At 43.7% G+C, this 24,035-nt stretch overlaps 1 protein-coding gene across 3 annotated transcripts; it reads right to left on the reverse strand.

Moving 5' to 3' along the window:
• Nucleotides 1–202: 202 nt before the first annotated feature.
• Nucleotides 203–23,943, reverse strand: LOC132907569 (protein kinase C, brain isozyme). Of its 3 annotated transcripts, none has more exons than XM_060960802.1 (13): nucleotides 23,254–23,943; nucleotides 16,178–16,209; nucleotides 15,998–16,080; nucleotides 10,702–10,810; nucleotides 7,810–7,938; nucleotides 6,260–6,413; nucleotides 5,893–6,121; nucleotides 5,669–5,800; nucleotides 5,290–5,555; nucleotides 5,002–5,203; nucleotides 4,702–4,890; nucleotides 4,484–4,624; nucleotides 203–4,420 (listed from the first exon to the last, which is right to left on the reverse strand). In XM_060960802.1, exons 1-13 carry the CDS (start codon nucleotides 23,451–23,453, stop codon nucleotides 4,268–4,270), a joined length of 2,019 nt encoding a protein of 672 aa, XP_060816785.1. In that variant the 5' UTR covers nucleotides 23,454–23,943; the 3' UTR covers nucleotides 203–4,267. The 3 variants fall into 3 exon arrangements, with proteins under 3 accessions (XP_060816785.1, XP_060816783.1, XP_060816786.1); XM_060960800.1 differs by lacking the exon at nucleotides 10,702–10,810 and adding an exon at nucleotides 13,741–13,852; XM_060960803.1 differs by lacking the exons at nucleotides 10,702–10,810; nucleotides 23,254–23,943 and having other exon boundaries at nucleotides 16,178–16,215.
• Nucleotides 23,944–24,035: the final 92 nt, after the last annotated feature.

Below are 24,035 nucleotides of genomic sequence, written 5' to 3' on the forward strand. Positions count from 1 at the left end.
AATCGTTTACCGCGTTTCGAACGGTTCAACTTTCGTCGACGCTTGTAGCGGGACAAGTGGCGTCTTCTCGCGGACGGCAACGTCGACCGAAAGAGTGCGCTGCCATTGCCAGCGCGTGCGTTTCGATTGGAGCAACAGATGCGCGCTAAGTTCAAATTCTTCGTATACGCGCAGTGGTTTTCATTGTCAGTGTACGTACGAGTAATTTTTCTCATGACACGATTCGAAACTTTTATTACGACATTATAAATGCAGAAAACATTTTAAAAATATGTGTGTACGAGCGAACGTGTGTATAGTGTTATACGACGTGTAATCGAGATAAAAGAACAGAATTACAACTTCGAGAGTGACCGGAACTACGCGGATTACATTCGCTACATTTCGAATATCCCCGTCCTCTTCTTTTCTCCTTATTAACGTCAATTTTTCGTATTCGAACAAACAAATTCGTAAACCTTTTCGATTTAACCACGCTGCCGACCAACTGCTCGCGCCACTTCTGCAGCGCGGTCGAGTTCTTAAGCTTCAAAGATCCGCGCGTCGTTAATTTCAATTTCATGCGCGAAAAAAGACACGCAGCGGCGATCCTCGCGTTAAAATCGAGGTACGCGAATATGTTTGTTCGTCGCACTGAAAACTGCATAAACGGTACCGTTCTCTATCCCTTAGTTTTAAAATGTAATTTTATTGAGAACAGCGAACAGAGTGCGAAGGATAAAAGGGGTATAGAAAAGGAGGTCAGAAGCAGAATCGGAGAGGAAACAGTCAACTATTATCCCTAACCGAGATAAAGAAAAATCGATAGAAAGACATCGTTTTTTTTCCTTCTTTTTTCATTGTTTCCTTTTTCGAAGAAAAAAACAAGAAAAGAAAGAGAAGGACAAAAGAGATAAATCGGCACAACGATCGTAAAATCACTGTGTCGCCTCGCTGGAACATCAACGTAGAGCGAAGCTTATTTTAATATGTATTTAAGTAAATACGTACGCTATCGCAGTCTCGACGAAACAACGAAAACGTAAGCATGTAAGTACTTACGTCGTTGAGTACCGACTTGTAGGACGATCGATCGCTACGTTTCTAGTTTCTCTATTATTTCGCTTTCGAAATATATCTCGCGAATCGAATCGTTTAAACGCTTCGCTAATCGATGGCTACGGCTCTCGAAATCATCCGACGATTATCTTTGGTTAACGTTCCTTCGACAACAACGTTCGAATGTCGCGTAGAGGCTAAAAGAGCGTTACGAAAGGTGTCACGGTACAGTGATGGGGAAAAAGTACTATCTCCTTCTCGGCGACGAGCAACGAGAAAGAAGAATCGCCATCGCGCTTACAGCAAATTCATTGTCGAATTTCATTCCTTTTTTCTTTTTTTTTTTTTTTGTTGGTCTTTTTTTCTTTTTTTCGTACAAAAATAGATCTCGGGCGTAGATTACGTAGTCTCGTGCCGGAGTATTTAGGACCTCGATGAGATTCGTCGGTAGAATTATCGTAAATGTTCCGAAATCGATCCTGCGGCGTGAAACGAATTCGGAACGTAATTTACGCGCGGCTATTTTCGACTTTTCGGTAAATTAAAGGTGAACTTTAGCTACGCGATAGAACCAGCACGTGCGTCGTTCTATTATTAATTATACGAACTGTTTGTTGAGAGAATCAAACGATACTCGTTCCGGCTTCGCCTTAACGAATAAACGAGCGAGTCGTGGTAACGCGGTCAATTCAATTAGACAACGACGGTGGAATATGGACGAGATTACGTAAATTCGCCCGATTTGCTGATAGAAGAACAAGATTGGATCACCCGCTGAATAAGGGGGCGAGAACTACGTCACGATAATTACTTATTTATTGGAACACGCTTAATCAGATGTAATTATTATGTTCGACTTTTTCCAAACTTGTAAACTCGTATCTGTTCGTTGTTGAACAACCAAGGTAACAGAGGATTATTAAATGTCCAAGTTTTAACGTTTTAACGAATCTAGTTGAATCGCTAGAGCGTATCCATCTTTTAATATTTTCAATGATCAAACAATCTGTATCTCCGAGTATGGTAATCCTTGGTTACTAAACTACCTTCGTCATTCCTGCTATGTCGAATGTGACGATAAACGGAAAGATCGTCTGCGTGGAACGTTCGAAGTGCAGCGAAAAGATACGAGTTTTTAGCGTATACACATGGTTCTCGGCGAGTGAGCGTCGTCCTCAAGGATACCAAGTGAAATACCTAGACGCTAGGTATTTCAGCGATTCGTAGTTCGCGCTCCAACTCAAACGCGTCTATTTGTCTCGACGTTCCGTTGATTGTTGTACGATTACACCGTCACTCGACGAGTCGTGAACGCGAAACGAATAGGAGGAGGAGGAGAAAAAAAAAAAAAAAAGGGATGTCCGTTCAAGTTAACGAGTCAGTCAACTCTGTGTATGTGTGTTTACGCGCGTGTGCGCGCATGCATATGTGTGTAATATATCTATCTATCTACGACAATTACGCGCAGTTAATCGACAAGTAATAATTAATCCTACTATCGAGAGTCGGCGTGTTAACCGACCGAGAAAGAGAAATCGAGGAGGAGAACGTTTCACGATCTCAACGAACGATTCTCAAGGAATTCTTGTATTTCTTCTCGTTGCACGCCACGTTCTACGCGATAGAAGACGAGATATTCGTGCGGTCTTTTTACGTCGGATCGTTCTCGTCCTCGATGACGCGAGCCGAAACAAGTTCGATAGAAAAGGCGTATATCACTGGAGCGAGGATTCGAGGCACGAGAAGAGTTTCATCAGGGAATACCGAGGCGTTGCCCGTTTTATGATCTCGAGCAAAGTCGAGATCGACAAACGAAAGGAAGCAGAGGAGACGAGGTGTGTGTGCTGTCGAGAACAGCTGTTCATTGTCTAGAACGGTCTATTCGCGTGACGAACACGTTGCTCGAGGTGCAGAGTCGTTCTTTCGACCAACGACAACGTTCAACGAGCGGTGAACGTTGAAACGGGAGCAAACATCTGACGGACACTGGTTATAAACTAGACAAGAACAACGTCCGATCGAACAGGCAAAACAACCGTGTACTCTTCGCGATCGTTAAACGCATCGTCGATCTTTTAGCAGCTCCAACCATGTGTTGTATATGTAACCCGTGTAACAACATCACCGACATTCACGGCGTACCCTCGCGTGGTATGAAATTAGTTTTACGATCGTAAGTCTTATTACCGATATGGTGGTCATCGAGCACGTTCCTGGCAACGAATTAATAGAATTCGTAAGAAAAGACGCGTCAGGTTCGTGCTCCGACGATATAATTCATTAACAGTAGGAAACAAGAACGATTGTATCGCGTAATAATTCTGCTTCGGCACATGTGTATAAATGTAAGCATGTACCTGTGTATACGTGTTAGTGTAAACGAGTGCAGACATACGAAACGAGAATATGAATCGAATATTTATAACGCTAGGAAATTTCAATTTCAATGGGAGATAAAACCGGTGCATGAGAACATTCGAATACTATGTGTAGACGTACTTTAACTACTTGTAAAGATCATAGAGACGAAAAGTGTATCTAACGTTAACGAAACGCGGATGGAAATTTAATACGTATAACGTTTAACAATTTCAGACTATTTTTAGAAGATTATCTATATAATAATAACCATGATAATATGACGGTAAGAATATAATTCGTTTGTTCGGTATGCATCGTTTATATATAAATGCGTGTATTTCTGTGTTTGTGTATGTGTATTCCGGAAGGCAACGGTAGAACATACCGAGGTAAACGTATAACGATAACGTACATAGGGCAGGGAAAGGGGAGAATAGAACGAGTATCGTAATTAGGAAATATCCTCGATTGTTGATAAAAGCGCAAGAGGAAGCACGATGTTTCCTCGGCGAATGATCGTAGTTTATTTTCCTTCTTTTTCTTACGATCTCAGATTCGTTCGACGAATCCATTATTCACGCCGGTCCTGTAATTTCTCACGATACTAACGCGATACGAGCGACCAGACGTCTCAGACTACCCCGATCTTTATTTTAACGATACAAGATGAAAAGTTTCGGGTTGCGTTTGCAACGGAGAATGATTCGAAAGAGAAAGTGATTCGACGCGAGGAAAGGACGGAAGGGAGAGAGACATAGAGAGAAGGGAGAAATGACGGTGAAAGCCCTGAGTAGCAAAGAGTCGGAAGATGAACGTCGAAGGAAATGGAGAGATTAAAACTATCCAGTGACTTAAATATTCTATCGATTTAAACGTGTTGCACGAATTCTGGATTGAGAAACGAGAAACCCATAAACTCCGTTTGATCCAGGTTCATCATAAATAATTTGTCCGTGGGCGTTAAATCTGTCTTCTCCGAGGTGAACTGTTTATCAAAGTTGCTCACGTCCTTGCGATGTTTCTACGGGGCAAACGTTCACGCGTTATTTATCTTTCATATCGTTTGCCTTCGCGATATACTCACAATTTTTGGCTTGAACGGCGGTTGCACCTCTCGATTTTCTATCTTCTCCCAATCGATTCGTCGGAAGAACGCGTGACTGCGGACGTCTTCCTCTCCGCGTAGTCCGCAACCAAGTCTCTTCACCGGATTCTTGGTGAGGAACTGAAAAACCAAGGTCGATATCGATAATTTAATCGCGGTTAAACCACAAAATCGTCGACCAATGGCGCAACGCTTACCGCTTTACAAATTTCTCTGGCTTCCTTCGATAAGCTCTTTGGATAGCTAACGTTATGCTCCGTAATCGCGGCGAACAGTTCCTCTTCGTCCTCTCCGTCGAACGGCGGCTGACCTACCAACATTTCGTACAACAGCACGCCGTATGCCCACCAATCGACCGATTTTCCGTACGGTTGATACAATATAATCTGCAATAAACGAGCAAACGAATCGATACGTGTCGCGAATCCTCGTATATACGCGATGTATATGTATAGTATGTATATATAGTATGCTGTATATACAAGCGGAACACTAACTTCCGGAGCGATGTAATCGGGTGTTCCGCAGAACGTCTTGGTAGTCTTGTCTCCGTTGATACCTTCTTTGCACATTCCAAAGTCCGCGATCTTGATATGGCCGTCTTGATCCAGTAAAACGTTGTCCAGCTTCAGATCTCGGTACACGATACCTCGGCCATGAAGAAAGAAGAGACCGATCGCTATTTCGGACGAGTAGAATCTACGAACGACAAGAGTATGGTTGTTAACGCGAATCATCGCTACCACGCGAATAGCGCGCGACTTTGTTCGGCGATGGAGACTTACACTGCGACGGGCTCTTTGAACTTGCCACACTGCTGTATCTGGTACATCAAGTCGCCACCGTTGACGTATTCCATCACGAAATACAGTCGGTCCATGGTCTGGAAGCAAGAGTGTAGTTGCACCAAAAACGGCGGTTTACTTGACAACGCCAAAACGCGTTTTTCGACCATAGTACATTCTACGTCGTCGTCCTGTATTATGATGTCTTTCTTCAAGATCTTGATGGCGTATAGCTCGTCGGTTCCTTTCCTCTCCGCCAACATCACCTTAAACACGACCCCCGTGTAATGTACATGACGCGGTCCAAACATACGCGCATTTGTCGCTTTATTAATTATTATTTGTTTAAATATCCATGTATATGGAACAAACGACTGACTTTTCCGAAGCTGCCTTTGCCGAGCACCATCAGGAAGTGGAAATCGCTCGCCCTTATTAAGTCGCTCTTGCCCATGTTGTGTGGCACTTCCTTGTCCTGAGTCGCCGTCGTTTTCCTCGTTACCGAAGTTTTCTACGGGATAAGAAAATCAGGATAATCGTTCATTATTGCAACGTGTCGTTTCCTTCTTTTTTTCTTTTGCATTGTCCAGCAAAGAAACGTACTCGCACTTTCATCTTCAACTCGGCAAGATCCACACCCTCTTCCGGCACAGGTACATTGTAGTATTCTCCTTCTTCTTGCGTGAGAAGTTTGAACCATCCGCTGGCAGGCGCTTTGATCAGCTCCGATATGCCGAACGACAGCGAACCCATGAAGTCGTTCCTCGACGTCCGATCCCAATCCCAAACTTCGATCAAAAGTCGCCTGTCTTTGTCCTCCGGTTTCAGATCGCTAAAAATCGAATCGATCGTTCTTTAGCTACGTTCTTACAACTATTCGCGCGCAATACATACATCTTGTTCGCGTCGAGATTAAAAACCATATCTCTCGAGATCGTTTCGAGAAGAAACGAATTTTACCGTCACTTACAAAATGATCGTCTCGTTCCATTCGGGATTCAACGAGGATTTGATCGTTTTCGTTTTCTTCTTCACGTTGTCCGAATCCGGAATCAACTTCAGCTTGACGTAGGGATCCGACAAACCGTTTGGATCCATCGGAATCAGATTTCGTCCCTGTTTCACTGTAATCGCAGCGAAAATTTACGATAATTTTCCTCATGTTCAGTACATTCCTTGCTTTGGTATTCGCTCTCGCTTTCAACCGTCCTACGCGACTGTTCCGTTCTACGAGCAACGGAGAAAGGGTAGAATTTCATTTACGATAATCAACGATCGTTTAATATCACGGCCTTGAGACGGAAGAAGCTTAATTTGACCGGTAATAATCATCTAATAATAAAGACGCTGCGTTGGTCGCGTCGCGTCGCTCCGGGGCCCTATTTCATCTCTTGCAGAGCCTGCCGTTTGACGAAAGAATCGATAAATCGATTACAAGGGTATTTTTAATGGTAATTATCGCAGGATGGTGTAAAAAGACTAAATCCATTTTATACGCGAACCGTGCTACACAACTGTGGCGTTCAAGTTGCAAATCTACGTACGTGCATCGAACAAAGACGATCGTCGCTCTTTTGCATTCGATTCCGCGACGGTTGGTCGCGGTTTTTCAAAAACATTTTTTCTATCTTTAACGGGGTGTCCTGAATTGGAATGTTCTAAAACAGTATCTTTTTGTGATTTTTTTTTAAAAGGGAAGGAGAGATGCGAAGTTGTTGAATTTTGAGGTATGGTTTTGTATATATTTAACGAATATAAACAAATTTTTTTTTTAAATAAAAGAAAAATTATAACAGATTTCTAAGCCTATTTCACGGGCTGCAAATCGGCGTGAAAGATCCACCTTGTAATTCTTGACTGAAAGAAAAATCCAAAACAGGATTAAATTATTAAATATTTTTCTTGTGAGTGAACTAAAAGAGTTCGTCGAAAAGTTTATTTAAATAATTGTTATAGCATCTTAAAATTTATTTCTTTTTTTTAAGATACATTTCTTTAAACCTACCAAAATTTTTAATTTCACATTTTTTCTGCCATTGTTTAGTTCACCCAGAAGAAAAATATATAATAATTTAATCGTTTTTTGGATTTTTCTTTCAATCAAGAATTACGAGGTGCATCTTTCACGCCGATTTGCAGCCCATGAAATAGGTTATAATTCTGAAATGAAATTGGTTAGAAATCTGTTATAATCTTTCTTTTACTTAAAAAAAAATTTGTTTGTGTTCCTTAAATATATACAAAACCATACCTCGAAATTCAATAATTTCGCATCTTTCTTCTCTGTTAAAAAAAATCACAAAAAGACGCTGTTTTAGAACATTCTAATTCAGGACACCCTCTTAAACTAGACACAACTTTCGTTCCGCTTGTAGAAAATATAATTATAAAATATGAAAGATACATGGCACTTTACGTTTGCAAATCCTTTCTCTTTTATTCTCCGTTGTTCACTCGTAAAACGAAGAGGGAAATCGTCGTAGGAAAAATTGAGAGCAGCAAAGCGGAAGGTAAACGTACCTTCGACGGTGAGCTTGTTTCCGGAACATGAGATGTGCAACAACATACGACCACGTCTCTCGGTGTGATCGCATCCGCAAAGATTCGGCACGCTCTCCTCGCATCTCTTGTGTACGTTCATGTCGCATGCTACGTTATTAGATCATGATCGATTATAATCGTTGTTCGATACTCGCTGGCACGTTTACGTTGCAGCCAGACCGGTAATCTCGTATATTTTCTGTTTTTTTTTTTTTTTCATTTCTTTTTCGTATTACTCATTTACTTCTTTTCTTTCGTGCGGTTTCTCGGCATATTTTGTCTGAAAGTCTTGGTTCGAGCAGCAGGATGCAGAATAGGGGCGCGGTTCATTACGCGTTTCATTAGCCATCGAAACTGCAGCTGTCGACCGTCTCCTTCTCTCCGTCTTTTTCGTTCGTTCGTTTTTCCGAACCTTCTTATCGTTTACGCTACTCGAACGGTACGCGCGATCGAAGCTGGTTCGGTCCGTTTTTCTCATTTTTCCTCGATGGAAAAACGATTCGAGACGCGCGATCGCGGCTGCAGTCGAAAGTGCACACGCGCGGAACTTGAACGAACAACCGTCCGAATGACATGCTCGATCGACGGAAGTTCGTGCATAAATCGTAATACAAAGGGAGTTTGTATACGAATTACGAGGACATTATCGACCGCCGGTAAACGCATTCACGGTCGTTTCTTCGTTCGCTATTTCTCTTTCGTTTCGTTTACGAGATTTTCTACTCGCGCGATCCGCGCATCGATCGGTCGATAACACCTCGTAATCCTGACTGCGATAAGTGGAATACAACGAGAAGCTGCCACTATGACAAACCACGTGATCTGGCATAAATATATACAAGATCTATACCGAACAGGTAATTATCGTTGAAGATCGATATCTACGCGTTCGCATCGGTATGGATAGCGCGTAAAGGAAAGAAAAGACAGCGATCGTGAAACATATGTACATAGATATGTTCTCCCGTGCGCATACCAAGCATCACAGAGAAACCAGAAGAGAACAATGTGTTTTACCATTTAACGAAATTCCATCGAAGGATACGAAGGAAAGTTTTGACACACGCGAGTACACATACATAGATACGTATGTACATATGTATCTGTATATATATATAGTAGTATATTGGAAAATCTAATATCGCAGTTGACACGTATGAATGGTATGCATGATCTGAAAATAATAATATGCAATCAAAGGGTGGCATAATCAACGAAGAAAAGTAGGTGTTGCGTTCATGTTTACTCGCTAATGGGCAAAGGACAAATCTACGTATACGTATTATGATAATTACGAGCATGCATCGTATGTACAATCGTGTAACAATTATGTACCGTATATACAATATCTATGTATGAAGATCGCGAACAAATACCGTACGTACACTGTTGTTAAGGTATTTTATATAGATGTATGTACATGTATAGAAGGCGGTGAGCTCGCCTAACTGTGCGATAGGATGTGGCAAAAAGAGCAACGGGGTAAGCAAGCGAGGAGCTAATAGGCAAACAACCAAGTGCAAGGTGTTCCCATCTTCCACTTTAAACGGAACGGGTAACGTTTCGCAGCGAATGAGGGTGCGCGGTATCACCGACAATCATCGAACGAAGATACGAGCAGAACAGGATAGCGTTCCTTCTTAAGAAACAGGGAGAGATACGGATAACGATATTCCAAGGGTAAGAAAATTATTCGTACCTACCAACGTCGTCAACATCGTAAACGTTTGGTACGCACGTTTCAGTGCGGATGTCGAAGATCGTCGATCTTACGAGCCACGTACACGATCCACGCGAGACAGTTTAAAAATCGCTTGAAAACGCGACTTATCTATGTATATGTATATGATACGTAGATATATCGATGTAACGAGTTCAATACGTCCGATATACACAGAAGGTTTTATGAAAAATTGTAAAGTAAATCGAGGATGCTGGAAGAAACGAAGAAGGTTCTGAGAGCGAACCGATCAATTGATCTGCTCGGTGATCGAAAAATGAAATGGCAAAGAGCGGAAGAGCTGAACGGAAACGAGAACAACGACGGACCACGATGACGACGATGACGTGAACGAAGATGAGACAGGATGGGAAAGATAGCACGGAACAGGTGCACGACGATGACAGCGACGAGGAAAATACGGTGGAAACGTTTGTCATGCACGGGGATAACCTTCCTAATGTTTTTCTTATCTTAGAAATTAAGATGAACGGGAGCAAGGATGGAAATTGCCGAGGTTTCCAAAGTCGAGTCGAGAACAGCGAAAGAAACGTAGAAAAGGATACGTTTGTATCGTAGATGCGGTTAGCGATCACTGACGAGTGAGAATTTTCTTAAACTGCGATTTCGAGGTCGGAGAGATGATAGTTGGATAAGATGGAGGAATATAAGGATACTGAAAGTGAGACGCAGAAGCGAAGCTCTATCGAGTATTGCGTTATTTCGCACATTTACGTGGTAATCGAGGGAATTTATTCGATCGACTCGTAGTTACAGAAGGTAAGTACGTACGGAGGGGCGTCGTACCTACTCTCTTCGGGTTGAATCGTTGAATCGAGAATCGAGGACGGATTTGAAAAATTGATCGCACAGTTTGTAATATGGGTATCGCGGTCCAGCTGGATCCGAGAGAGAGACAGCGCAACGCGTTTTCATAGTTTGTTATATTGAGAGGCGCGCCGCTCGATACAAGCGACGCGACGGAGGGTAGATATGCCGGTAGCAGCTGTTTCTACTCGAATCTAGACGAATGCGAACTTGTACGTTATACCGAAGATAACTACGTGAAGAGATAAACGAGTGCGAAATCTAGCCGCTTCGTGGAATGTATTGCGGACTGAGTTTGTTTGATTTGAATGTTTGTTAACTACCTGAACATTTAAGTCCCTGATGCGCGATACCGTGAAGCATCGAGCCGCAGTGGTCGCAGAAGGTTGGCGTCAGGTACGTGAAAACCTCCCATTTGTGTGCGGTGCTCATCTGGGAACAAGAAATAGCGGCCCGGGAAAGCCCGGTCCTTCATTGTGATCTGATGCTCTGATTCCGAGCGATACCAGCCGAATCCTCGCTACTTCGTCTCTACCGATAGCTCGACCGAAACTGCTATTATATCGCCTTTACCAATTTAGTTTACTAAAAAAAATGTCGACCAAAAAAAAAAAAAAAAAAAGAAAAAATGGTTTCCCGGTTCTCGCTTTTCGCTACGATTAGACGCGTTCGGATTCCGGTCGAAGCTGCTGAACAAAGTCTACGAAGAGAAAGGATGGCCGAAATCGAAAGTACAAAGGTGTTGCTGCGTCCGTTTCAGTGGTTTGTCGAATCAACCGCTCTCTCGATTTAATCTGAAATTTAATCGGAGACGGTTTACGGAAAAGTCGTTTTAACATCTTTTTCGATTCGAGCGAAGGGAGGAACGTCGTTTCCCACCGGTGTAAACCTATTTGTCGGGAAGGAATCCTTGTCGCGATAAAGACAGCCAGCTAGTCGCTCGGTAACGTTCACTCGGAACCCAGTTAAGGTCATGGTTTGCTACGCGAAATTGAATTTGTCTCTTTTTCTTCTTAGTTTCCGTACAACGAGAAAGAAAAAATGGAAGAATCCCAGTAGGAGGGTGGGCGGCCGCTTGGTCGGTCGGGCTGATGGGGTGAAAGGGAGGCCAGGACGAGCTGAAATGGACTAGCCCGTGAGTAAGATGGGATCGAGCTAACGGAGAGAAAGATGGAAAGAGGAACAGCGAGGGAAGCGATGAGCAAAGTAGGCCTTGCCGTCTTTCGGGCACTAACGTAGCTCGCTTCGTTGCCTCGATTTTCCAGGCTTTTCTCCCGACCCCGGTAGTCTCCGGCGTTTAATTCATTTCCACGCCGCTCTTCTTCCAATTCAGCCCGCCCCCTACTACGCTCCTTCTCTTTTACTCTCTTGGCGCCAAACACCTTCTATACTCTATGCTCGGAGCCTGGAATTCTTCTTCCGACTTTTCGTTCGCAAACCTCTCGTCTATTTCTACGCATGGCTCGTCGATAAAATAGAAAAGTGGAAATTACACGGTGCAAAGGAATGTCGATTTGTCGGATTTCGCGTGTATCTCGCGGAAAGGGACGCGAGGGAAAAAAGAGATACCGAGACGCGCCACAGAAATCACACATATGTACATTATAGAGAACGAATTGCGGTGACACATGATGCGGCATAGATCAACGTACAAAGTGTGCGGGACATTAGATTATCCGAAAAAAACACGTAGAAGCGGAAAGACACAGAATGCATAGACAATCTGTACAAAATAGAAGAGTTATTTACAAAAATATAACAAGTATAATATAATATATCATATGTATAATATTGTACAGGATCGAAGATCGCCTTTATTCGGAAGAAGCTTAGAGTGGAAGACGTTATTCACAGCACGATGGAAACCACGCGTTCCCTTTCCATCGTCCAAACCATAATTAATATTATCGTTCGTTCTTTCTCGCTGCTGGTTACTATCTGATTCTACTCGAAATTTTACGAGCAACCTGGCACGGCGGCCGGCTCGAAAACTATTACTTTCCGCTATTTCTATCGCGCGTTCTTTGCGATCTTCGTGCGTTCAAAGTCGTCGCGTGATCCGCGAATTCACAATTTTGCCTATCTCGAGAAACACCGACAACTGTGAGAGAAGATCGTAGATGTAACAAAGTAACGCAAATATCAAGCTTCGACGTCTAAAAGGCCAAGCTAAATATTGCGTGTAACTATTATACATATGTATACGAACATCAAAGTCTGTGCACACACACACATCGTGAAAAGTAGAACGACGAGAAGTGTGAAAAGGTTTAAAGGTGTAAGTGGGAAGGAAACGTTTCACGCGCACACATTAAATTTCAAAAGAGAAAAGACAAGTCGTGTGTGAAAAAAGACAGGATTCGTCTAGCGATGGGTATGTACCTACGGTACGTTTCGACGTTTCTATATTTTCTATAGCTTTCCGATTGCGGAAACGGTTAACGAAACGAGTTTCGTCGGATTTTGTTAAACCGATTTTTGTCCCATCGCCAGATCGCTCACCACGACGATCGCAAGGAGAGCAAAGGAGCGAGGGAAACAGAGAGCGGAAACTGGAAAGAAAGAAGCGGACAGAAAAGTAAACCAAAGTCGAATCGTATCCTCTGTTATACACGTACATCGTGTATCTCTCTCCCCTAGCTTTCCATTTCTTTTCTTCTGTATCTCGCTGTCTCTCTTCTATTCTTCTCTTCGCTTCTTTATCCCCGTCCCGTGAAAAGTAAATAGGTACACGTTTCTGTGCGCACATAGAGATAAACGTACGCGGATACGAGTGTCGTTCGAAGGCACAAATGGCGATTTAAGTTGTGCGCGCAAGGGTTGCCGCGTGAAAACTTGCCGCGAATCGTAAATGCGAAACAGGAGAAACCAGCTAGAAATTAATTTGCGCGTGATCGAGAAAATTGTTCGAAGACGGTACATCGCGCATCGACGATAACTTGTTCTGTGAAATTCGCGAGCGTTCAGGCTGCTACGTACGCACGAATATGTTAAACTCTTGCGCGGCAGAGATAAGCTTTGCGAAAGAATATTTACAAAGTACGAAGAACACCGGGAAGAGGAATAAGAAGAAGAAACGGTGGTAGTAGTAATAGAAGAAGAAGAGGAAAAGTAAAATGAGAGAGTAGAAGAAAAAGAAGAAAAAGTAGAAGATCAGAAGACACGAAGAAGATTAGAGGAAACAAGACGAAGATAAAGCAACACCACGAACAAACGGTGGACCATAGACAAAATGTACGGTCAGTATAAAGTGCGATAGTGTCTGTGTCCTTTTTCTTTTCGTGTGTCTGTGTGCGTGTGACTGGTTACGTGTTCTCGTTTTTTCTTTCCATTCTTTTTTCTTTTCGTTTTTAATATGATACCTTGGCACTTCATGCCCTGGTGGATGACACCATAGAGAAGACTACCGCAGTGGTCACAGAAGGTGGGGCTGTTGTAGGTATGTTGCTTGAATTGGTGCTTCGTCCGCGTGTCCTGCGTTATTACACCATTACACCGTGCACACACACGCAGACTCTCGGGTCATGGCGTAGGGATCGTAATCGGGATCGGAATGAAAATCAGGATCGAGATCGAATAGAAAGGACGTTGTAACACGTACCGATGGCGATCGATTTCCCTGATAAGCGAATAAACGCGTTGCCCGGCTTTCCACGGGGACGTAATTGCAATGATATCGAAACGAACGATCGCGTGACAGCGACACGTTCGTTTCGAAACATCTGCTCCAGCGCTTATTTCCATTCCACGAAGCTTGCACGCGCTCTCGCTAGTGACAGAGGCGTGTAGCGCGTCGTTCGAAATAAACCGGGTCTATGTACGTTGGTCCAAGTTAGAAACGGGTCGTCTAGCCGTCGCGTGGAGCAGCATCGGAATCGGTGGCAGCGGTAACCGCGAAACGAGCCAGTTTCGCAGCTGAAACGAACAAGCGACAACACGGTTCCGTGTGACGTGTTATCACGAGGCAGCACTGTGTCCTCCGCTCTGTGGTCCATTAAGTTCTCTAAGTTATGCCTCGCTTTCAAACTACGAAAGCGCCAACTCGATTATTGCTCTGCCTGGCATGACTCGTTACTCGCAACCGCTACGTGCACGGACGTGTCAGTTAACCGACGTCAAAACGCAGCCAATTTTGAAATTTACTTTCCGATCGATCGATCAACCGTGTACGTTTTCTTTGGCTGTCAAAGATATCGCCTTCAGGGAAATTGTGCCGCGATTCGATCTGCCAGGACGTATAGGGATTACGGGTTTCGAGAAAGAGTCATCTTCGAAGCACAGAAGCACAAGGAAATCAGCACCAGGGCCAAGGAAGACGCTAGGACATTGATCGTTTTAGTCGAATACCCAAATGTAAATAAAAACCATTTCCTTCCGCAGTGATTGGAAAAACGTTCGCGACTCGTCGATCCTTCGACAGGTTGCTCGAAGGCGTCGCAGGAGGATGATGGGAGCGGTGAATTTTCCGATTCGCTTGTCGCGATCTCGCAACGAGTCGTGAGCGTTGTTCCCGTTTTGACGATCCGGGCCAACGAATTTCCTTATAGTCGTCCGCATAATTATTCCGTGTTACAAGCGTGGTTAAACGAAGCGCAGTAAACGCTTAGGCCAATCGTGCGCGGTGCGAGAAAACGTGGAGAAATATATAGCTCTTAGCCCCGGGTGTCCTTTCCCTATTTGCTCCAGCCGAGGATCATCCTTGTTCTTTTAATCGTCGCTTTAGACGCTTTATTTATTGGCTTATTAGACGATTCGTTTTAGCTCGTTACCCTTCTCTCTTTCTTCCTCTCCTTCTCGACACGCTTAAGCAATTACGTTCTGGTCCATTTCTTTAAATTACATCGGCGTATGTATTTAAACGCGAGATAAATTCATCTACCTTTTCTATTTCTATCATTTCTTTCTTTTATCTTATTATTATTAAATATACGTAAGTTTAGGTAACACGAGTTTTGTTCCATAGAACGAATTTCATTAGCTGATAAAATACGCAATCCATTGAATCGATTACACTGTAAAAATACGATCCGCGCGCGTTTGGTCGACGGAAAGCTCGACCTCGATATCGATCCGGCAACGACCTTCCTTAACCGGTCGCCACTTTTCGCAGCGGCTACCAATATGCTCGGTCCTCTACGCGTGTTTAACGCTGCTGCTATTAATTAACACGTATTTAGACGACAGAGATTGTGAGCGAGCTAGAGTTATAAGAGAGAGAGAGAGAGAGACAGAGAAAAAGAAATAGAGAACGTAATTGCAAGCTGTCTCGGCGTAATACAATAGTCCGTGGTGGACACCCGTGCGCAACACACGCGCATTTCTTCGCTACCAGAATTTCCATATTCTGCTATTCTTGAAATTCGCTTCGATCCCACGAATCGTATACGCAGTACGAACAACACACTGCGGGGTATGCGAGCTAATCGAATCGCGTGAAAATCGCGACTACAACAATTTTCTGTTTCTTTTCTTTTTTTTTTTTGTTCGAAACGAAGCGCGTTTAGAACGTCCTTGGCTTCGGACGAAAGAGAGAAAGGCGCGATAAAACTGCTTCGAGAAAGAAGAATAATAAACGAAAAGAATCGTGTGTAACGAGATATGCAATTCGTCGATACTCACGTCCGAGTCAGCTCCTTTGTCGGCGCCAGGGCACGTGAAAGTCACGTATTCGTGACATCGTTTATGAACGACGAAACTGCAGACTGAAACACAAGCGGCAAAATGCAGCCAAAGTTGTTCCATGGGACGGATTGCGGCTGAACAAGAGGTCGATCACGTCGAAGCCTCCGACGTTCTTACCTTGACATTGGTATCCTTGCTTGCCAAAGCCCCTGAAACAAAAGTTTTCGTCGTGAAATTCATTTTTCCATCGAACGCTCCCATCGTTCTCTGTTGTTCCAGTTGTTGTTGTTCTTGTTGTTGTTGTTGTTGTAGTTGTTATTTCTGACTAACAAAGCACCTAACAACTATTTGTAGTACGACAGACTGACGAGTGTCGTGCTGCATGGGGAAACGCGTTCGAGGTCTGTATGTTCGATCAATTGAAACAGCATCCATTTCGTTCGGTGGCTTGTCAAAAGCAAAGTGCGAACGAGCTCTTCTCTCTCTACACTTTTACTACGTTAGTCCGTTAAATAAGAAAGTACCTGTATAAAAACCTTTCGATAAACGTTCAAAGTAGATTTTTTATCCCGATTATCGGCGATTTCAATGAAACGAGGAAGGATACGAATTCTACTTTATCGAATCGTTATATACAACGTATATTAAAACCTTGGCCAAACAACGTAAACAAGCTCTCGATATTAACTCAAGCTTGAACTTAAACAGGACGAACGCGTGTCTAGGAAAGAGAACTTGTTGGATCTTGGGAGACGATCCAACGTACATTCCCGATATAGCATTTATTTACCAGTGATGTAACGCGCGGTAACCATCTATACTGGTCCGTGAGTGATTAACACAGCTTTAACGAGCAAATCGTTCGATTTCAAGGCTTCGCTGCAATACCAATAAGGTTTCGATTCAAGACGACTAGACCTCGGTGCGCGTAGCTTCCGATTACGCGTATCGTATTGCCAGCGATCAAACGGAATTCGCGTATTCGCAGTTTCAAAGGCGTCGCTCGAACCGAGGATAATGAACAAAGGGCGAATCATTGGCGGATCGTAAAGCGTAACGACCTTACGTACGATAAGCGACGAGGACAGGTCGACCGAAAGGATAATGCGAGATCAAACGCGAGAATGAAACTCGTACGGTAGCGAAGAAGAAAAAGATAGTGACAAGTCGGTCTGTTTTATCCACTTTCACGAAGGGATCAGGGATTATAACTGGAAAGTGTGCGAAACACAAGAAGACGTTCAGAAAGGACACGTGGAATACGAAAAGAAAGGAATAAGGAAAAGGAAGAAAGAAGAAAAATCGATACAAATCCCCGATTAGCCTACATTTCTTCGAAGCTTAAAGGCTATCGCTCACTTAACAGCAGGGCACACGAACGACATCGAACCAACATCGACGTAAATACAGTCGCATTTCGTATTTCACAACCGTGTCCTTTCATCGTAATTGCGTTTTCTACGCCGTCTTATTAATCTCTGTTTATCTTACCGGAATAACAGAGATCTGTTCGCGTTAGTTCGCGAATAAACGATAATAATAACGGCGTCTTAAAATCGAACAAACCCAAGTTCTTCCTTTTCTTCTTCGTGCTTCCCTTCCCTGTCTTTCCTTCCGATATTAAATCTCGTATATTCCTTTACATAACGTTTGTGCCGTATCGATGTCGATAAGTCGTGTATGGCAAATGCGATGAATGCATGGACAACTGGTCGGATGCCGTGCCACGAGGTGAACGACAAGCTTAAATCGCTTATACGCGATAAGAAACGAGAGTTTATTCGCTCGGTCGATCTGCAGGTACGCCGAACGGTTTAAAGGAAAGTCGATTTCGCGCGTTAAAGCTACATTACACGGTCGTAAAATCCGTTAAACGTTAAACCTGACCGTATCGAGAAACGTGTACATCTTGTCCGGGAACGAATCCCTATTAAGAAAAAATAGAACGCTGCGTAGCGTTCTAAGTGTCACCGCATCAATCAGCGCTGCTACTTCATATACTTCATACGTACACTTGATATACGTATATATATTGTATACACACACGATATATATGCCTATGTGGTGGAAGTTACTATAACTGGAATAACAAGTAGATCGGGTCTATTTTCGATGCGGGATACACCGTCAGTAGCCGCCCTTTGGAAAATTAAGGTCGATTTAGTCGACTGGTTTGGCTATCCGCTACTCGTGTACCACTGTAACGGAGCCGGAAGGGAGCACCACACCGACGGCGACCGTATTCTACCCGATATTCTCTACCTTCCGACACACGATCGCCAAATATTGTTAATCTTCTAACCAGCTATCGCTGCAGGAGTTTGGCTCGTTTCGTCCCAAACGAACAAACAACATCGCTCGGCACAGCGCTGTCGATTTTTTTAGTTGAATCAGCTGGATATTCGAGCGAAAGCCGATATGGGTTAGCTGGATGAAAGACAGAGGGAGAAAAAGAGAGAGAGAGGGAGGGTGGAGAGGGAACGAGTTAGTTCCGTCCTGCTGACTATCCGGTGAAAGAGGAGGAACGCGCGATGAAAATTCACCGTGTTTCGAATACGATTTTCCACTCTGACCGGAGGATACGATCAATCGAGGTCCCGGTAGCAAAGGGAAGGATAGTAAAGCTGATAATGGAATAGACGAATTTTTACGCATTTATGGGAAATTTTAAATATAACGCATACGTATATCGAATACGACGCAAATGATCGTAGGAATATGACTAATGACAAGGAAGGATAAGAAGGAAGCTCGGTCGGAAAATTGCCAATGAATGTACATATTGGCAATTGCCAAAGGAATCGTACAAACGTAAGGTTTTATAGTCTCTTCTCGAGAAAAGGTAATCGATCGCGATATAGCATCTATGTATATTCGCTTAACCCGCAGGTGCTTCTTGGACCGTGACGGGTTTCCTGGGCTCATCGAGACTCACGACGACCTTACCGATCCAGGCGAGAATCCATCGAAAGCCTTTTGTTCTAAGCTAATTGGGTTCGCTCGGTTCCCATCGATTTTCTAGCCTCCCTGGCCTCGCTCTTCCCCCGCATGGACCGCAATGAACCGCAACGGACCGCTAAAAATTCCCAAACGAAGCGTCCAGCGTACTCGCGTTTACGAGCACGTATCCTCGCCTCTCACCTTTTATCCCGAATTTATTAGTCCGAAATAGATATCGCGAGTACTTTTTCGCAACGAAACCTTCGCACGAGGACAAATGGGTATCGCGATGCTTAGTTTAACGGCGAATAGCGATCGGTCGTTTGTCAAAGACGCGATCCTTTTCGATACGCCTGTCCGCTGATTCCATGCGTCTCATTTGCAAGAAAGTATGAATTCTATCGCAAAGATCGATCGGTATTGTGAACGATGCACGAGATATTGAGAAAGAGATCCTTAACGTTCGATGCAAAATTCAACAGGCAGCTCACAGGCGCTGGCCTTCGGCCAGAGCACGCTCGCTTTCACGGAACGTGCTTTTTTAGATTCCAGCGCTTACAAAATTCCTCCGAACGCGGTGAAATAGACGGCGGCGAAAAATATTGTTGATAAATTGTAGCGACCAGTCTCCTACGAGAATTCTCAAAGAGAATTTTCTATTTTTCGCGTTTCGTTTTAACCGACGCTACGCGACACGACCCGGCCAACTCGTTGACAAAATGAGGAAGCTTCGAATACGTTTCAAGCACGACTCCATAAAATCATGATTAAATGGAAGTTCAAAGCTACTGGATAGGTATGTAGACACAACGCGCGTGTGCGGCACACCGATACGATCAACGCGACAGGATTCTCATGAATTTCCGAGGAATGGCCAGGATTGTCGGAATCCGTGTCCTGATATTCCATCGAATCTCGAATACGAGTGAACTAACGTACGAACAAATCGGGACGTTCGTTCGGTAGCGACGGTAACGTTCATCTACCGGCAGATAGTGTTCGGATTTTCGCGAAATACGAAACGTACCATAAGATAACCCTGCACCAGGTGTGCGCAGTCTAATCAACGGCTACGTAGGTATTCAGCGATACGACGTTGTAAAACGATTGATACGAAAAAAAGCCAATCAATCGGATAGTCTGTTGATTCGCTAAGCGGAAGCGTTTAAAATCGATAAAGTATCAATTGGCGAAAGGGGGACGCGCGGACATCGTTCGAGCAGCTTAAAGAAATTACCTGATAAGATACCCAACGACGAAAATCGCTCTGAGCGATGCAAGAGTGCATCTTTCTCTGTGCAAAATATTTTTTCATCCCTCTCGCGCGAAATAAGAAACACACGAGGGGAAACGAACAAAATGAGTACGCTGAAAGTAAAACAAACTTTCCTGTTTGAACGCGTATTCAATTTTTTTTACGATCGAACACTTGGGTGTCTCTTCTACGTAAACTCGATAACCAGCTTCCTAGTTCTGAAAAGTAACTGATCTCTAAAATAAAAAGCGTTTTCAACGATCCAAAAATAATAGTCACGTTGCTTGAGAATTCCGACGAGGTAGATATAGGCTGTTCTCCTTTCGTTACAATGCGATACGATCGATAAGCCGAAAGCATTAAACTTTAAAGTAACATACGACAAACTTAATGTTTCTCCCTGTTTGCTGGACGCACTTTTTCCAGCCAAAAATCAACGTAATTTGCGTTCGACCGTTCGATAAAGGCAGATGAAATTAGAATCCGTATTATAACCATTGGCGGTGAAATTTTCGAAATTCGACAACGGAGCTAACGCGTTTGCTTCCTTTTCATTGAACTCGATCGTATACTTATCGGCCTGTCAGAAGCAAGCCATGTCGGAAGCAGATACTTCCGAGCAATTGGTTGTAAATCGACAAGTCGATGTTTATCCAAAGGGAACGGGCCAATCCCTTTGTTTAACGAGTGGAAGTCTTTTGGTCGTTGTTGACCCTCTTTAGCATCGTGCGACCTATCTTTTTTTTTTTTTTTTTTTTTATTTCTATGTATAGATGTATACGCAACAATGCCTACGATCTACGATATTACGTTAGAATCGTGCGTATTATTCTTCCCTGGATGAAGATTGCACAGAGTCGAAGATGAATCGTCGTCGATTGGCTTCGTCATCTCGATCTCAAGGTTCACGAAACTCAAATGCATCGTTTGGTATGTGATTCGTCATCTCTACCGCCATATACGTGTGTATGTATATGTATATCGACGCGCAACCATTGCTCGTTGTGCAACCGATTCCTCGACAAGAGGCACATTCTCTTCTTCATCCTTCTATCTTCTCGTTAGCGTGTAGCAATTGAACAAGAAAAGAGTGCAGCGTTATCGCTTCGCGTAAATAAAATCAGTGGGTATTGTCGGTGTGGCAAAGAACACCTAAGTATGTAATTAGAAATGAATGGCGAGCTTGTGTTAGCCATCCTGGCGGATCATGCAAGTTCGTCACGCGAAACCACACAACTCGATAACGACTTATAGTTTTAAATACGTTACGACTTGCAATCGCCACACGTGATTCGCGAATAGACAGAAGCCAGTGAAATAAATCTTGCGGTCAACCGTGAGTAGGTTCGTCAATCCTCGGAAAGACGCTTCACTTCCATTATTAGGTAACGAAATCCGAGTAACGATCTGTTGTTTTCTTCGAGAGAAGCTCGTAAAGAAAACATTGTGTCGCTTTTGTATGTGATCAGGTAAGGTATGGTAATACGTTGTACTTGGGTTTAAAGTTTTACAATTAAGTTGACATGTAAACTGTCTGTTAAATGCAATCGTCACACCCGAAGACTATTCCGTATGGATAGAATAATAAATAATAATAATAACGATAACAACATTATCGCTTTTGCCTTTCTTTATTTGAATCTCATATTGCATAATAAAAATACGATTGACGTATATTTGAAAGACAATCGTTCAAGGTTCGAACGAGCGTGAGAAGAAAAGGTGGCGGAACGTTACATTCAAGTGTCGATCGTAAATGAGAGCAAACACTGGCGAGCGAGTAGACTCGTACATTCCGGTTATACACGACCAGATCGAATCAGATCGGTTTGGATTCAATTGGATCGAATCGGATCGGATCGCATCGCATCGGATCGCATCGAATATTGGATCGTCGCGGTTGATCGAAAAGAATCACGGGCAGGATCACGGTTAACCATATTTGACACAATTTAACAGAATTATTCGTCGTCGATGTTTTTAACCGAATCAAACTGGAAGAAAGCACAAGTATAGGAGCGTCATGAAGAAACAAAGAGAATCGTTGGGAGAGTCTAACCAAGATACCGGCACGACTTCTCGATCGTTTCGCGTTTCTTTTTCCGCAAGAAGGCAACAACAAAAGGTGTGGAAGAATTGGATCGGAAACGTCTGTTGCGTCCGTTCTCAACGGCAAAATCGATGTCGGCGAAACAAGTTAGTTTGGTTACTGGGTCGCTCGCTATTGTGCGTCAATGCCTGTAACCGTTTCAACTGCACGTAAATGTTACTCGTTAGATATCATCCGGGTTATGCCATGCCGTAAACTTCTTTTTACCTGACGCTTTACAACGAATTAATTACGTATCGTTGTCTATCGTGCGCTAAATCCTATAAAATATACGAAGGAGATCGGAAAATTGCGATTCGATATTTCTTACGCAAATACGAAATATCGTCGGTCAAAGATTTGTCATCGTTTCGATCACCGATTCTTTTTACTTGACGACGCATATATTCGATGTGATTCTACTTTCTTCGATCTTATCAACGGAAAATATAAGTATAATTATCGGATGTCCCATAATCGATACAGCTTAAAAGAGAGAAGACTCGTTTCATGGATGCTGGATTGCTTGAAATCGTTCGAAAATCCCGCGCTCAAATTGATCTCTCATTCGGTCGTCGTTTCTAATTTAGACGAAGCGCGAGTATTCTCAAGGCCGGACCGTTTAACCGTTGCTCGAGTTACTCTACCGGCAGCTACCGGCCACTGGATTTATGTATCATAGAGGACAGAAACAGAAAGAAAGAGAAGGCGAGAGAGAAAAAGAGAGAAAGGGAAAGAGGAGAAGGATGAAAAAAAGACGAGAAAAATAGAGACAATCGCACGTTCCAAATGGAACTCAAGACGCGACAGATATTCGATTGTACGTAGATTAAATTCGATTGCGAAAAGGAGAATCGATAGAAGGAGAGGAGCGGGAAGACAAAAGTGGAGCGGTGATGTAAGGACAGAGAACATCGCGAGAGAAGGATGGAACGCGAGATAAAGAAAAAGACGATTCAAAGGACTCACCATATGAAGTCCTTGCAATGACTACAGAAGGTCGGTTGCTTGAAGAAGCGCGGCATGAAGCTATGATTTTTGACGACGTAGACATTCTTCTTCTTGAGAGCTCCTTTTCGTCCCCTAATTTTTTTGGCGAATGCTGTGTTCGCGTCGCCGGGCCCAAGGGAATCCTCACACGTGTTGTTTGCTTCCTGATCGTCCGCCATCGTGCAGTCAACTAATCGATTCCCCTAGATAATGATCGGAGCAAAAATCTGTGAAAGTTTGATCGTGGCTCGCACACTTTCAGGCCACTCTTCCCTTGATGTACGGAGCTGCGGCAGCTTTTCCTCGACTGTCACACGTCAGTCGAAAGATGCACGCGCGTATACGAATCGACCCTTGCTGGGGAAGAGTAAGCTATCCGAGCGAGAGCCAACAACCACAGGAATGCTCGGGGAAACGCTCAGGGAAATGCTCAGGGAAAGGGAGGACAAGTCGGGAAAGAGTACGGTCGAGAAGAAAGAGACGAAAACCGGAGGAGCGAGGAAAGAGAAAAAGCCGTTTGTTTGCGCGGTTGTCGAAATGCTCGACGTGCGCGTCCAATGTGTACTCGCTCGACGTGCGATAAGTAATGCACTTGTCACGGTAACTCGTGTCGAGACCGACGGTCACCGTCAACGACTCTGCCCTCGCTCGCTGCCAACGCCGTCACCGCCACCACCGCCGCCGCCGCCGCTGCCGCTGCCTGCTTGCCACCACCACCGCAACGTTTCACCTCCTCCTCCTCCACCTCCTCTCCCTCCTCA

Source organism: Bombus pascuorum, chromosome 5 (assembly GCF_905332965.1).
Source record: "Bombus pascuorum chromosome 5, iyBomPasc1.1, whole genome shotgun sequence".
In the NCBI taxonomy this organism is placed as follows: domain Eukaryota; kingdom Metazoa; phylum Arthropoda; class Insecta; order Hymenoptera; family Apidae; genus Bombus; species Bombus pascuorum.

Coding starts and splice junctions, on each gene's coding strand:
- LOC132907569 (XM_060960800.1), bottom strand. CDS start 23,453: ATGGCGGACGATCAGGAAGCAAACAACACGTGTGAGGATTCCCTTGGG. Junction 16,081..16,177: donor GCAAGGATACCAATGTCAAG/GTAAGAACGTCG, acceptor CTTGTGTTTCAG/TCTGCAGTTTCGTCGTTCAT. Junction 4,421..4,483: donor CGCCGTTCAAGCCAAAAATT/GTGAGTATATCG, acceptor TTTGCCCCGTAG/AAACATCGCAAGGACGTGAG.